This window comes from Habropoda laboriosa, unplaced genomic scaffold (genome assembly GCF_001263275.1).
Source record: "Habropoda laboriosa isolate 0110345459 unplaced genomic scaffold, ASM126327v1 scaffold478, whole genome shotgun sequence".
Taxonomy (NCBI): domain Eukaryota; kingdom Metazoa; phylum Arthropoda; class Insecta; order Hymenoptera; family Apidae; genus Habropoda; species Habropoda laboriosa.
In genome coordinates, this window is record NW_017100618.1 from 16,475 (window position 1) to 30,746 (window position 14,272).

The 14,272-nt window shown below is 40.4% G+C and overlaps 1 protein-coding gene across 1 annotated transcript in view; it reads left to right on the plus strand.

Annotated features, from left to right (window-relative positions):
• Window positions 1-14,272, plus strand: part of LOC108576741 (neuroligin-1-like) — a 44,535-nt gene that overhangs the window by 6,612 nt on the left and 23,651 nt on the right. The window contains exons 3-5 of the mRNA XM_017939794.1: window positions 1,641-1,873; window positions 13,166-13,378; window positions 13,669-13,807. Coding sequence (XP_017795283.1) covers window positions 1,641-1,873; window positions 13,166-13,378; window positions 13,669-13,807 — 585 coding nt within the window. The remainder of the gene's footprint in view (window positions 1-1,640; window positions 1,874-13,165; window positions 13,379-13,668; window positions 13,808-14,272) is intronic.

Sequence of the window (14,272 nt, forward strand, 5' to 3'; positions counted from 1 at the left end):
CAGCGGTAGCTAGACAAAAGCTACCGAAAGACGACGGCTGAGCGTGTGTATGCGTGCGCGTGTGACAGCGGTGTGTCGGTGAGGCGCGAGCGAGCGAAAGAGGCAGTCGTTAAGTGGCCACCGAGTCGTTTGTATCTATCATTTTGTTTTTTCTATTTTCCTTATTAAATCTTACAACGTTGACCCGTTGTTGCTCCCTTCTCCCCGTTCACATCCTACATATATATATATATATGTAAGTGTTGAGGCACGAGGCGGGCACTTGGAATATTTTTTTTAATCATCCATAACTCGAAAACTAAGGTGTATCGGACAAATGCCATGTGACATTTTTTACTTGTTTTAGTTTTTAGATTTACCCCTTGAAATATTGGCACGCATTTACGAAACACCCTGTATACGTGAGTCCCTTATTTGAGATCACCTGCCAATTTACACCTAAATATATTGAATCTGCTACTAATTCTCCATAGATTTGGAATGGATGTTGTGAAGGTCAATATTGATTTGAATGAAAAAAAATTCGTTAAAAGATTCTTTAAAGTTGCTAATATCTTTCTGGAAATTTTTGTGTAACTTGTAATGTACAGTGATTCCAAATTTTTGGCCGGTAGTGTATGTAATAGGACTCGTATAACTCCTGGAGGAAAAGAAATGGGGAAACCGACTGACCAAGGATCAAACTCGTGCGGCTCGCGGAGGGGAAGAAGTTCGACACCCTTAATTTAAGCAATGCGCGGTATTATGCCTCCGTCGCCTTCTATTCCATAGTAATTTCCATATTGGTGAAAATTAACCTACAGAAATATACCGCAAAAGTTTTTAAATACACCGCGATAGAAGTGGCAATTCCGAATTGACATCGAACGGGTCTGAGCGAGGCTCGAGCTCTTATCTCTCTCGAATTGCTGTTTTGGCACTCGGACTAATTTTGTGACCTCGCTATATCAGCTCCACTGACTATAATGGAGAATATCGTGTGAAAGAATGGTGCGTGGCCATCCAAGGATTTGGATAGACGTGACTGAATGTCTTCGAGGAATTTCTTAATTTCTTAATTTGAACTTCGTTAAACAAAAATACAGTGAAAATATCACTGCGTTTAATCAAGTGTCGCGGACTGTAGAATGAGAGGAAAATAGTAAAAGGGAGAAAGAGAATGTGCGAGTGCAAGAATAAAAGAGTCTGAAAGATGAAAAGTCGGTGTAGTAGGACACTGTGGAGAACAAAGTAGAAACAAAGAATCACAACGTAGTTAATGAGAGTCAGTATGGTTTTGAGAGAAAATAACATAGTCTTGCGTGGAATTGCGTCAAGTTTAACTGTGCAGTTATGTTAAAATGCACCTGTCCAGTCACAAACCACGAAACCCTACAATTATGTATAATTATTTCCTCTTTTTCCTCAACATTCAATTTCCAGCAAATTTAAATATACCAACTCCATTAAACGATTCCAGAAAAATTCGGCTGAAAACACCATCTATCTGATTACATATGTGCATGCAATTCTTCCCTCCTTTTTATCTGGTTTTCACAACTAGAGACTCGAGAGAGCCCCTAAAGTGTCTGCTAACGAGTTTTCCGCTACTCTGTACGAGTACTTGTTCCATGAAAAACTCACGTGGGTTGTTTGTCCAGGCCGCGAGTGATTCTCAGGCGTTGCTCAGATGCCTCAGGGATGTGCCGTTGAACGCGCTGGTCTCGGTGCCTGTCAAGGGACTGGAATTCGCTCCCGCCTTCGGACCAAGCATAGACGGCGTCGTGATTGATCCAGGCGATCCGGAGGATCAGGACTTCACCTTGCAAGTGGACACGATCAATACGTTGAACAACATCCTGCTAAGGAAGGACGTCGTGGCCAAACTATCGAGGTACATCCGCCACCGAGCAACCTCCGTTTCCGCACTTCCCTTGTTCCCCCGCCAATTGCAATTGTGCAAATGAAATTCTACCTATTCTTTCAGCGACACGAGCTTCGATTCAGAGAAATAGAAAACTACACCTTGTAAAATCGCTAGAAAATATGTTAGTAACAGAGTGTTAGGGTGCTTCTTGAGCTTCCTTAGAGATGAAGGCTGGATTGCACGCTTAGCGACGTCTAGCGTATTATGCAGAGACGAGTAAATTGCTAGCGAGACGGTAGAGAAGCAAAATGGGTATTCAAATGGGTAGTCTCTATCTTTGACGCTCTCGAAGCCGCCACATTAGGGTTTTTGACGGCCCAAGCTGGCATAATAGTAGGATTTCTATATCTGCGGTGGATACAATTTACGCTGTTACTTTATCTCTAATAATTTTCGAGATATTAAACCAGGGGTGGCCAGCTACACTACCTTTGGAAGCCACAATTCAGGAAGGAATATTTGAAAGAGCCATTTATTTATCTTTGACGACAACTTTGATAACTTTGTAACAAGAAATGAAATAAAATAATTACTTTTGGACATTGATCAGTTTTAGTTTACCATATTTCGTACATACATTTTATTTGCATAAGAGCCGCACCACTCGCCTGCGAGAGCCGCGCTATGGCCACCCCTGTATTAGACCAAATATATTTACTACCCCTATCTTTGATAACCGATGTCGTGTCCTCAAAACACGAAAAGTGACGACCCCCCCCCACGTTGAATAGAAGCAAATAGAAGCTCGCGAAAGGGACCTTACTTCGGTGAAGCTGTTGATTGGCCCTTTTCTCGGACTTGCAGCTCCGAAGAAATGTATATAAGCCGTTCAACATAGACGAGTAGATAAAAAGGAGCCTTGTAACCAGAAGCCGAACCACGGCTCCATAATAAAGCTAATACAACTAAACATTTTCATTACAACCTTCGTCCCATTCCGCATAGGGTTGAAAAAAGACCGTGACGCCTTATAACCGAGTAGATAAGAGCACGGTACACAACAACCGATATAAAAAAATACGTGTCGAATATTTTTTTGAGAACTACTCTGTTGCGACCTGATGAGGACGCAACGAAATCTCGGTTCGGCAGATTATAGTAATAAGCCACTTAGTCACATTTGGCCGCCAGACCGAGGTGCCGACGTTCGGAAGACCGCAATATACCCCTAGTGGACTCACCAGCGCGACACTCGGACAATAGGTCCCAAAAACACTCGGGACCATAAAACATTCGTTACCCGGGATCGAATTTGTTTACAACAAATTCGGTCTCCCAAAAGGTCACAGTTTTCGTCGCCCAATAACCGAACACACCACGTTTTCCACCTCCATAACACAACCACCAATCAGAACCAACCTAATCCCTATATACACATCTAAAACGGACAATCACAGTAAAACGAGTGCACGAGACACATCGTCAAAAAAAGAATAACCGAATTTCAACTAAACATCTGTTCGGTTGTAAAAACCTAAATATGGTCAAGGCGAAGGTTTAGGCGACACGGCTCGCAATTTTACAAGGATTTCGGAAACCCTCTCATCTGGCCACCAGAAGCGGCAGCCTGCCGACCGACCGGAGGAACCAGGACTCGACCCTACAATATAACAAATAGTTTACAACAATAACCCCACCTTCTCGACACGACAGTCACCCCCGGAACACTCACGAAAATCCAATCAACACTCTTCAACCACCTCCACTACACATTTAAACAGCAAATAGAAACACACAGCAAGTTGATAAAATAGCACGCACAGACATTTTTCGGGAACAGTAACACAGACACTCAAACATTCATTACCAGTCTAATTTTCGTAACACGTCATACATCATTAAACTAGTTATAATAAAGCTATATCACTGTTCAATATCGTGTTGACACATTCACCAAATCATACAGTCCACTATCCAAGTGACCATTTCGAAAGACTTCACTGGACTTCACTGAAAGGAACCCAGTTCGAAGTCCGCGTCATATTATCGTCGCGGAAATAATCGTCGACGCTGTGACGCGACCAAACAAAGACTAATAAAATTCTAAATTAAAATGTTGCATAGTACAGAAATATTTTTTACTTTATTCAAATGTAATCCTTTAAATATCTCGAAAGAAGTTTGATCAAAGTCCACGACGCAATTTATACCAGAGTTTCATCGAAATCGGTGATCATTACTTCGAAATATTTTTATACCAACACAATCTCCCCCTCGTTAAATCTCAGGTTTCGGAAATGTCGCGTCCACCCTCTTGTGATACAGACTGCAGGCAAAATCATCTAACATAGAGATAGTAATAGGCACGTATTACATTCCTTCTCTTTCTTTAGAAAAAAAGAAAGAACCCTCAAGTAACGCAGCTAATAATATGAAATTGCCAAGTGTCCCCTAATTTTACGAGGAATCTCGTTCTCGCCACCGATCGTCCAATCCTCCCCTTAAATTCACGAACCAGATGAAGTCTCTTGGTTTCCTCGTTTCTCCGACTCATTCCGTGTAATCGCGGATGCGTCCAGGGTAACAGAGTCGCCTCGCGGCCGGGATTGAAACAAAACAGGGGTCTCGTTACGTGGCTAAACGGAGCATACTAACTAACCGTGGAAATCCGCAAGGAAAAAGTGGCGACTTCCTCTTATTCGGCACGTGAACTGTACCCAACGTGCACGACTCGTCTTTCTCAACCCTCCAACTGCTACCCCCCTCCTCCCCTTCCTCGCCCTTCTCGTTCTTGCTCTCGCACGTGCTTCGAGTCCTCCGTTTCTTCTCTTTCTTCCTTTTTCCCCACGTTGCTCGCCGCTCGTTTTATCTTGCGACGTCTCGCTGTCTCGGCGAATCTCTGCCGCTCTTTATCCCCTCCGCCCGCCTCCTTCACCCTTGATCGTTCGCACACCAACGCGTCTCTCACCTCCTTTTGTACTCTGCTTCTCGTGTTTGCTCGTCACTAGCTTGTCTACTATCGCATGCTCTAACCTTTCTTGGACTTTCCCGTGTTACGTACATTTGCCCTCAAAAATATTCGGACAGGGTGCAGGGACACGCTGTGCAGGGTCTTCGTGTTATCACCAGCCAGTGTTTCTCTCGTAAAAATAAGTTTAGAGTAAACATGAAAGAGCAGAAAGTTTGACGATTTTTTTTTATAACCAACCCAATAACACAGGTGTAAACTTTCAATATTCGCAATATTTTTCGAAAAACGAACGTGACCTTTAATTTTTTAAATGGAATGACATACTTTTTTTGTGGTGCAAAAGCGACTGTTGAGATGAATTCAACCATGTGTGACAGAATGACCTACGAAATTATACAGAGTGGTCAGTAACTGGTGGTAGAACCGGAAAGAGGTAATTCTACATCAGAAAATAAATCGAAAATGTAGAATAAAATTTTTTGATATAAGGCTTTGTTTTCGAGAAAATCGACTTTAAAATTTCATGGGGTAGACGTGTAATTGATTATGTCTCGACCTAATGTATACCGAAGGAATTACAAGTTTCGGCCACAATCACAATTTCGCGTTCAATCAATTAAAACAGCAGAACACGTTAGAAAGCGTTCATAGAAATTTAGTTTGTAGAGCACAATTGTATATTCGGCAGAATGGGCAATATTTACAACAATTTCTGTAATAATAATGTAATATCGAGGCCTCCATACTCAAATAGGAAATCGACCAGGGAAAATAAAGAGGGAGTTGTTGGTGTAGTGCGCAAAGCCTCGGCTTGCTAAGCCGAAGGTCCCGGGTTCGATTCCCGTTTGGGAAATTTTTCCGTCGATTCCTACAATAAAATTTATTGTAAATTAATGTTCTGTTTTATTGTGTATTCTTGATTACCCAGTGTAATAAATACAAATCTGAATCGAGACAGTAAGCTACAACGGAATATACATTAGGTCGAGATATAATCAAGTGCTCGTAACCTCGGTGAAAATTCATCAATTTTCTCGAAAACAAAACCTTAGATGAACAAATTTCACTCCACTGTTACGTACCTTTCGTACCTCAGGACCCCCGGTTTCGGTCAGTCCATTCAAGGAGTTTACGTTGGGATAGGGGCGACGACAGTGACTACCACAGGATTTAATTCACACAAGTTTATTGACTATCGGTTTCTGTACAGAGGAATTCCTTGATGCAAGGATATACAACTGAGTGCCCGCGCTGGAAGCGCGTTGGTTTTTTAAACTGCTTGCCTCTTCTGCCCTTGGGGTGGTGGAAATGGGTTAGAGGAGGAAAGATCGAGACAAGGATAGATAGTTTGGGAATTTTCCAGACAGTACAGCGAGCCTACTCAAGTTTAGACAATTTCCCCTTTTTTAGGGCATCGCAGGATGTCGAAGACATGAACCAGACGCGTGACACTCCGACCCACGGGCATCCTCGAGCGTCGGGCTCTCGGTGCCTCGCGTAGTCTCGAATGACGCGCCCGGTTCTTACCTGATTTATTGCACTACCCTTGAGTGGCTTTCCGCTGTAACTGCCCCAAGGAATTTTGGTGAATGCAGAGTGTGCGACCGTTGTAGGTTTTCTATGGTTTCCCCGAAGACCAGAGAGGTTCGCTAGGCTTGGAGGTTACGGACGTAACACCACATTTTCGATTTATCCTCTGATGCAGAACCACCCCATTTCCGGTTGTACCGCCAGTCATCGACCACCCTGTATAAGTTTGGGAATGAAGGTGAGTTGGGTGAGGAACGCCGTTGCACTGTTTTCACCTCAATTCTCGTCAGAAACAGTCGGCGTACAATTTGTCCAGAAAATACAATCGTTCTCTTCGTTAATTTTTCGGTTCGGCGGGTACGTCGCGATGGTTGGTAAAGGAACAAACTGACCGGAGGTGTAGGCGTACTGGGTTTTTATATTGTTAGGACAGGGAGACAGGAGTAGCGATAGATAAAGATAGAAGTGGAGAAAGTGGTGGAAACGGAACGTCTTCGTGCGAACCTGGACGCCACATGTGCGCTTCTTAGGCTACTCGAGAACGAAGGCAAGTCTTAACCCGGGGAGAGACAAAAGAACGGAAACTAAAATCTGAAGAAGTTGGGAAAAAGAAAGTTCGCGTGGAAGAATAGAACAAGGTTCGGTAAGGACTTGTTGGCAGTGACGTACCCGCCACAAAGGAAATAGTTTGAACTTTTATTTCGATTACATTCCCAATAAATACATATCGTATCTACTTTTTCTTTCGTTACATAATGAGGCATCACGATAAGATACTATTAAACGCTAAGTTTTAAAATTGAATACAACAGTTGTTATTTTAAAATATGAAATTGTATGATTTTGTAGATCATTGTGTCACACTGGTTCAATTCGTTTTAATAGCCGCTTTCATATCACACACAAAAATATATGGCATTGCATATAAAACATTAAATGTCAACTTTATTTTTCAAGTAATAAAACACGATTTTCCTCGTTAACTTTATCCATATGTTTACCATTTAGGAAAAAACATCTGATAATAACGCAAACATCCTGCATAAGCATACCTTTCAGTGACGTTTTTCTGTTAATTATAAAAAAATTGTGCTGATACTTTTTCATTACGAAACGTTCTTTATTGTACTCTAGAATTACGTATTATTAGTTTAACGCATTTTCGTGTTTGATATTGTAATACATCTTAACCGGAATTTTATCCAATTACCGCGTTGCACAAACATTCGTGTATTTAACAAAAATGAATGTGTTAAATATTCATAATATAATGTTCATATTATTTATATTCAGAATATTCTGAATAATTCGCCTGCGCCGTATTTAATAATTGTTTCACTAATGTCCGAATATTTTTGTAAATAACTGTAGCTTGCTTTTATGGAACTCTTATTTTACCGTGTATCCTGATTTCTATGTACAGCATTGGCCAAAAGTTTCAGGCACTTTCGTAATTACAACTTACTGCGAAAACTATTTCTTTGTAACCTTTCCGTTGTTCGTCATCCTTTGTCGGCCAGTTTAAAGAAATTTTAAAACAGTTGATGTTACATTGTAACAACGTTTTATGATGCGACCCTAGGCGCGAAGAAAGCCAAGTTAGAATTAAGATTTAATTAATATAAATTCTAAAGAACCCGTAACACAATAAGTTTATGAAGCCACCGGCCATCGGTTACCTTCTACGACGTTTTAAACTTAAGTAATATACTTCTTTATTTTCGGCTTAATGCCTTTTCTATTTTTTATTGTAATTTTGCATGCTTAGTAAGGTCAAGCCGCTTCATAAAGTTATTACCTGTTACGGTCGAGGGACGCGGAAATTCCCGGACGTCACCCGAGAGTCCCTTCGGTACCTGGCGATCCACGATGAATCGTAGGCGGTCACCTTGCTGGTGACTCTAGCAAATGGGGATCCAATGGAAAGATAGCAACCCCTTCCGGGTCTAATTCCAGAAGTTCTCAAAAACCAATCCGCGTTCCTCACCCCCGCCAAAAAACTGTATACAAGATATAAATTAAGATAAACGGAAAAATTAGAAGTTAATACACCAGTACACATTCAATAAAAAAACACGTTTCTCTGTAAAAATTGTAATACCGCGCTGCAACTACACTATTTATATTATTAAATTGAGTGAAAGGGTAACTGTAGTATATCTTGCATCAAACCCCCAAATATTCAAGCTGCTATTAATTTACCGCTTGAAGCGTATCGAGTATAGTTTAAAATAAAACACATAAATATTACGTGCGCGCTGAACAGTTGATAATGTTTATAGCGAGCCATAAAACACCTGAGCGATCCATAATGTACATTTTGTGTATCTTCCTAAAGGTCTTGCTACTGACACACGTTATGTGTAACAAATATTTCGAAAGTTAGAAAATTTCCTTTGAAATATGTGAAAAAAGAGTGAACTGATTGCGAGTGACCATCAACGTAAATTAATTCTTAAAAAACAAAAAACAGGGTAAAAGTCAGAAAAATATTGCAGTGACAGTCAAATGTTGGGCAACGAGCGGCACAACAAAATATTGACAAAATTAATAAAATATGATTGTTTTCAGATTTCACTAATTTGATCTCCTTCTAATACGAAAAAACTTTTAAAAAATTCATATTTTGCGGGGTGCCCGATACTTTTGACCAAGACTGTAGTTTACCGCGATCTCCTTTTTCACCTTCAGAAATTACATCCAGTGAGGTAAAATTAAATTCCCCAGTTAATACTCCACCATTTTATATCCCATCACCTTCCTCACCTTAGTGCACACATTATTTCACCACTCCCTTCCCTTTTTATCCCCTATACTCTTTGTCCTGACCCTTATCCGCCTTCTTTCAACAACCCCTAGCGTTCTATGTTCCCTTAATTTCCGCTGAAATCGTTCGTATTCATTTTCCGCTACGATCGCTCCCTGTTTCCTTTTAATCTTCCCGCGTTTCCACCTATATACATACACATACATACGTGCGCACAGTACTTTTAATTACTCCAGTTTTTTCTTACATTTTCGTTGTCACGGCCGGACGACAGGCTTCCCCTTTGTCCCGTCTCGTTTCAAGACGACCGCGACCGCCGCCGCCGCCCCCGTGTAGAAACACCGACATTCCGCTTGCTGAAGTAATTTAACAATTCTGCCCCGCGTTTAGAGCGAGAGTCAACGTGGGGATTCGAGTATTTACGGAGCGGCGCACCGCTCCGTAGCAAAATGTTTTTGCTTGGCGGACGGAAAAGGGGGGCCGTACAAAGGCTTTCGGGTTTCACATTACGAGGCTAAACGCAGAGAAAGCTCAACGCCGCGCGGAACTTAATTTCGCGGACATCGAAGGGAAAGCGAAACGAAAAGCAACGGTAGTTTGATTAGATTTTCACGGTGAAGAAGGTTTCATTGCGACGAATTTAAGAGAGATGGAAACTCGAAATGAAATTCAGAAATAGTTCAAGTATCGCGACAAAGGGCTAGGAAGTATCTGGGAAATATTTCGAAAGAGAAATTACGAAATGACGTTGTTATGGTGTACACATACCTCGGTTGGTGGAGCGGTAACGAATCTCGAGGATGCGTAGATCGCACGGAAAACGATCTAGAGCAGAGATGAGAAGTTGGCTAACGTAAGGAATATGGATCTGATTGGTTATGTGCAGTGCCGGATTTACGTATAAGCTAAAAAAGCTACAGCTTAGGGCCTTGCAATCTGCCGGGGCCTCAAATAAAAAAAAAACAAAAAAATATAAAAATTGATAAAAAAACATCTCGCAGAAAAATCACTCGAACGAAGTCAGACATATCACTGTGATAATTTCTAAATAATTTTAAATATACAAAATATAACATTAAAATAATTTTGGCGCATTGTAAATGTGACTGAGATACTTTGTCTTCTTTTTTTTTTTTCAAAAGCATTTATTTGAGAGTTTTTAAAATGTCGGCTAACTTCAAAGGGTATCTATCCAATAAGATTAATTTTTTATATACTACCAATTATGTTGTTATATTAATTTAATTTTTACCTTTTATTTTCCTATTTTAATTTCAAACTTTCTGTTCCATGAGTCGTTTAATTATGATAATAATATCTCGTCCATTTGTAACTTTCTTCCTAAGAATCTCTCTTGAGTTAAACATTTAGATATTTGACGCTCTGCCCGACTCTCTCACGGGATAAACTGTCGAAGGGTTAAGACGAAACACAGAGCCAACACACAGAACTCGGCGAGAACTCGCACAGAAGCTAGAACACACAGAACTCTCGTACTTCCAAGAACACAGTCGTGAAACGTCGTATACCGTCTTGTAAATACATTAACAAAAAAGCACAAGTCGAATATTCTTTCATAGTGAACCCTCTCGATATTAATTTATTCGTAAGCGCGCCCAAAACTTCAATCATACTCGTGTCGAAACAATTATATACACGCTACAGCGTGATTTAACAGATAAAATGAAGGACGACAGGGAAATCTTTTCTTTTCATCGTTGATTTCACTAGAGCGTATTGTAGAATCCCGCGCGTGTTGGAAGAGGGAAAAGATTGGCTAGAAACAAAGGTCCTTCGCGGATTTCCTCGAAATAGTGTATCGTATTGAAGGAGCAAGTTTCAGACAGGGGAAATCCCAGTGTCATCGAATTCCCCTCATCAGCCAGTTCCCTCCCCGCGCGTTTCATCCCCTTTTGTCGCGATCAGTCTTTGTTCCCCTTTGTCGCCGCGTTCCTTTCGAACGGTTCATGCCTTTCGTTCTTTCACTCGTTCCGTTTTCGTTCCAACCAGCCAGCCAGCTCTGCCCGCTGCGATAAATAAACGGTCTGGCGGGAGTTTTATGCGTAACGACGACGTTAAAGGGAATGGAAATCGTTGAAACGAGCCACGTCTCTTTGCCTCGACGTTCCTGTGGATGCTCCTGAATATCCGGATTCACCGGGAATGCTGTGAATGCTTCAAGTTAATTTGTCTCCGATAGAAACTCTCCTCTTCCTCTTCTTCTTCTTCTTCTTCTTACTCTCAATTTTTCTCTCCTTTTTCCCCCTGCCTGGTGAATGTTGCTCGAAGAATTACCGTAAAAGTGGAAAAACTAAGCCGTGCGTGTAATTATGTTACGGGTTAATGAAAAGGAGGATCGAGTGTCGAGAAAATTGCGCGCTCCACTTCGATGCAGGATGTACGTATGCACTCTGTGCTTCCAGCAGGGCATTAAATTTCAAACAGGTCTTCTTCGGCCATGAGATAGGGGTAGATTAACTTGTCTGGTTAATTGAGGTCGATTCATGTGACTACTTTAAAGAACTACACGTCGTCCTTCTTGCCTGGAGGAAAGTAACGCTTCGCGTTGTAATATTTTATACGAATTATGAGATGTACGTGATGTTCTACCCAGCGAGAAAATTATCACGAGTCGAAAATGTGAAATTTTTCAGGAGAGCAAGAAGATCGTTTGTGTGTTGAAAAATTAGTTTTCAACTGATACACCTCGATTTCGATCAAATTTTGCGGAGAGTTAGAGAATCCGAGAATATTGGACACCTTTTTTCTTAGCTGCTAATATTCATGTTCAGTGGATGGAATCGGGCTGGAAAGTTATTAATTAGAATATATAAAGAATGAATTAACATAGAGGAAAATGTCAAACAAGCGTGGTAAAAGTGCCCCTAAACCAAATGAAATTAAATGTTATTTAATTATTTAAAAATAGGTTTTTCATTCGAAAAATCTGAAAAAATTCTCTGATATGTAACACTCTGGCTGTAGTATCTCAGATTTTTTTCATAACTTTTTGTCGGATAGAACAAACGAAATCAAGTCTGAAATGAAAGTGATGTTTAGGTCGATAACTACCCTAATAATAGGGGTAGAGGGTTAAAACTTTGTCGAAATGGTCTTCCTAGGAAGCTCTTTCAACTGACGTATCACATGTTTCATTTGGTTTATTCGGCTAGATCCTTTGAACAAGGTTATAAACAGCTCTACCATAGTTGAAAATATATTGCTGTAAATATATTCTATGGGACATATTTTATGACAAAATTTCGTGAATTCAAACTGCAAAATGGATCTCACAAGTGTACAGTTTTTCTCAATTTTCTAAAATTGCTATAAAGTGAGAACACGTCAATACTTTCTCAGCGCGTATAAAGCATTTCATTTAATTTCTTATTTAGTTTGATCAATGAATTTGCTATTTTCTATCATGCATATTTCCTATGCAATTCCAAAATAAATTAGAGAAAACGTACTTTTAGTCTGTACTGAGAAATTTTGTCAAAAAATATTATGTCATATAGAAAATATTTACAAAAATATGATATTTTCAACTATGGTAGTGCTGCCATCTTGCTCAAATTTCATTTGCGTCATATTATTTTTCGTGCAGAAGTAAACACAATACATATTTAACATTTTTCTCTAAGTCAATTCATTTTCGAGATATTCTAATTAACAGTTTTCCAGCCCTCAAGTGAACATAAATGAAAATAATGTCCTTTCCTAATTACAGCATTATAAAATATGCCTCATTTATCAATATTAAAATATTAAAGTTCAACTTCTAACACTGCTTCTAATAGTAAATCTACATATTAGAAAATATTCCAAACGGTAAAGTGAAAATCGAAACTTTTTAACTCGCGGCACTTTTCCCTCAGATGTGCGATATGCAGAAATTGTATCACGAAAATTTCCTGCGATTATAGGTCAGAGTGCGTATTAAACCAAATTGAATTGAACAGAATATCGAACATTGAAAATCACTTTACGCTATTACTTTATACATAAAAGCTTCCGAAAAATCCTTTAACTATTCCCATACGTTTTCCAGGTACGATTTAATGATCGGCGTGGTCCGATCAGAAGCGTACTTCGCTCTAACGGCGGACGACGCTGAATACGGAATCGAGGCTGACAGAAGAACGAAAATTTTGCGAGAATTCGTACGCAACACCTACACCTATCATCAAGCAGAGATCCTGGCGACCATAATCAACGAGTACACGGATTGGGAACGGCCGGTGCAGCATCCGGTGAACATCAAGTGCGTCCAACGCTCGAGTAACATTTTTTCATTCAAAAACAAGTATAACAACCACGAGAGAAAATTAACCTCATCGCGGAGAGAATATTTTCCCGCTGGAAACGCAACTCGTGTCATTCTTCAATCACAATGGCGAAGAGCTGCGTAATATCGAGGGGATCCACTGTACAATCTTAGCAGATCCCTTCGAATAGTCGAGGACCTTTTCATTCCGCGTCTTTTCTCAACTTTCGACTTTTGTTCCACAGCTGAATAGAGATACAACTCTCCTCGCCTCTTTTTCCTTTCAGGGACGAAACTCTGGAAGCTTTGGGGGACGCGAACACCGTGGCCCCAGCTACCAGAACGGCGGATCTCCACAGCCAATCCCACAAAAACTCTTATTTGTACGTGTTCGATTATCAGACGAAGTTTGGCGATTATCCTCAGGTATGTAGAGATATTTATGATAATTTTATCTTCTGGAGAAAAAGTGTCGAGAAAATTAAAAATTCCTCTCTTAACTATCCGAGTCTTTTCTCACCCGCGCAGATTTCTTATCCTGAACACCTCGAATAACTTTTAAATTACGCGTTCCACAAAAAATTATTTCGACAAAGGTTACCTGGTATCGAGAGGGACATCACGTGGTGTACGCGACTTCTTTATAAGTGGAGGCGTTTGGGAGATTTTAAGGTGAACTTTGTTTTTCTGAATGGAATGCCCTATTTTTTTACGGCAGTTCGAAAGCTCGTTACTTTCCAAGTAGAAAAGTATTAAACATTGTATGACCTAAAGCTACTAATTAACGAGATATTAACCAAAGTTCGATCCGCATAAGATGGCGAATTGCCTCCGAAGCAAGTGTGGCATACGCTTCATGAATTCGTTCCTGCACATCCTCTAACGTTGTTG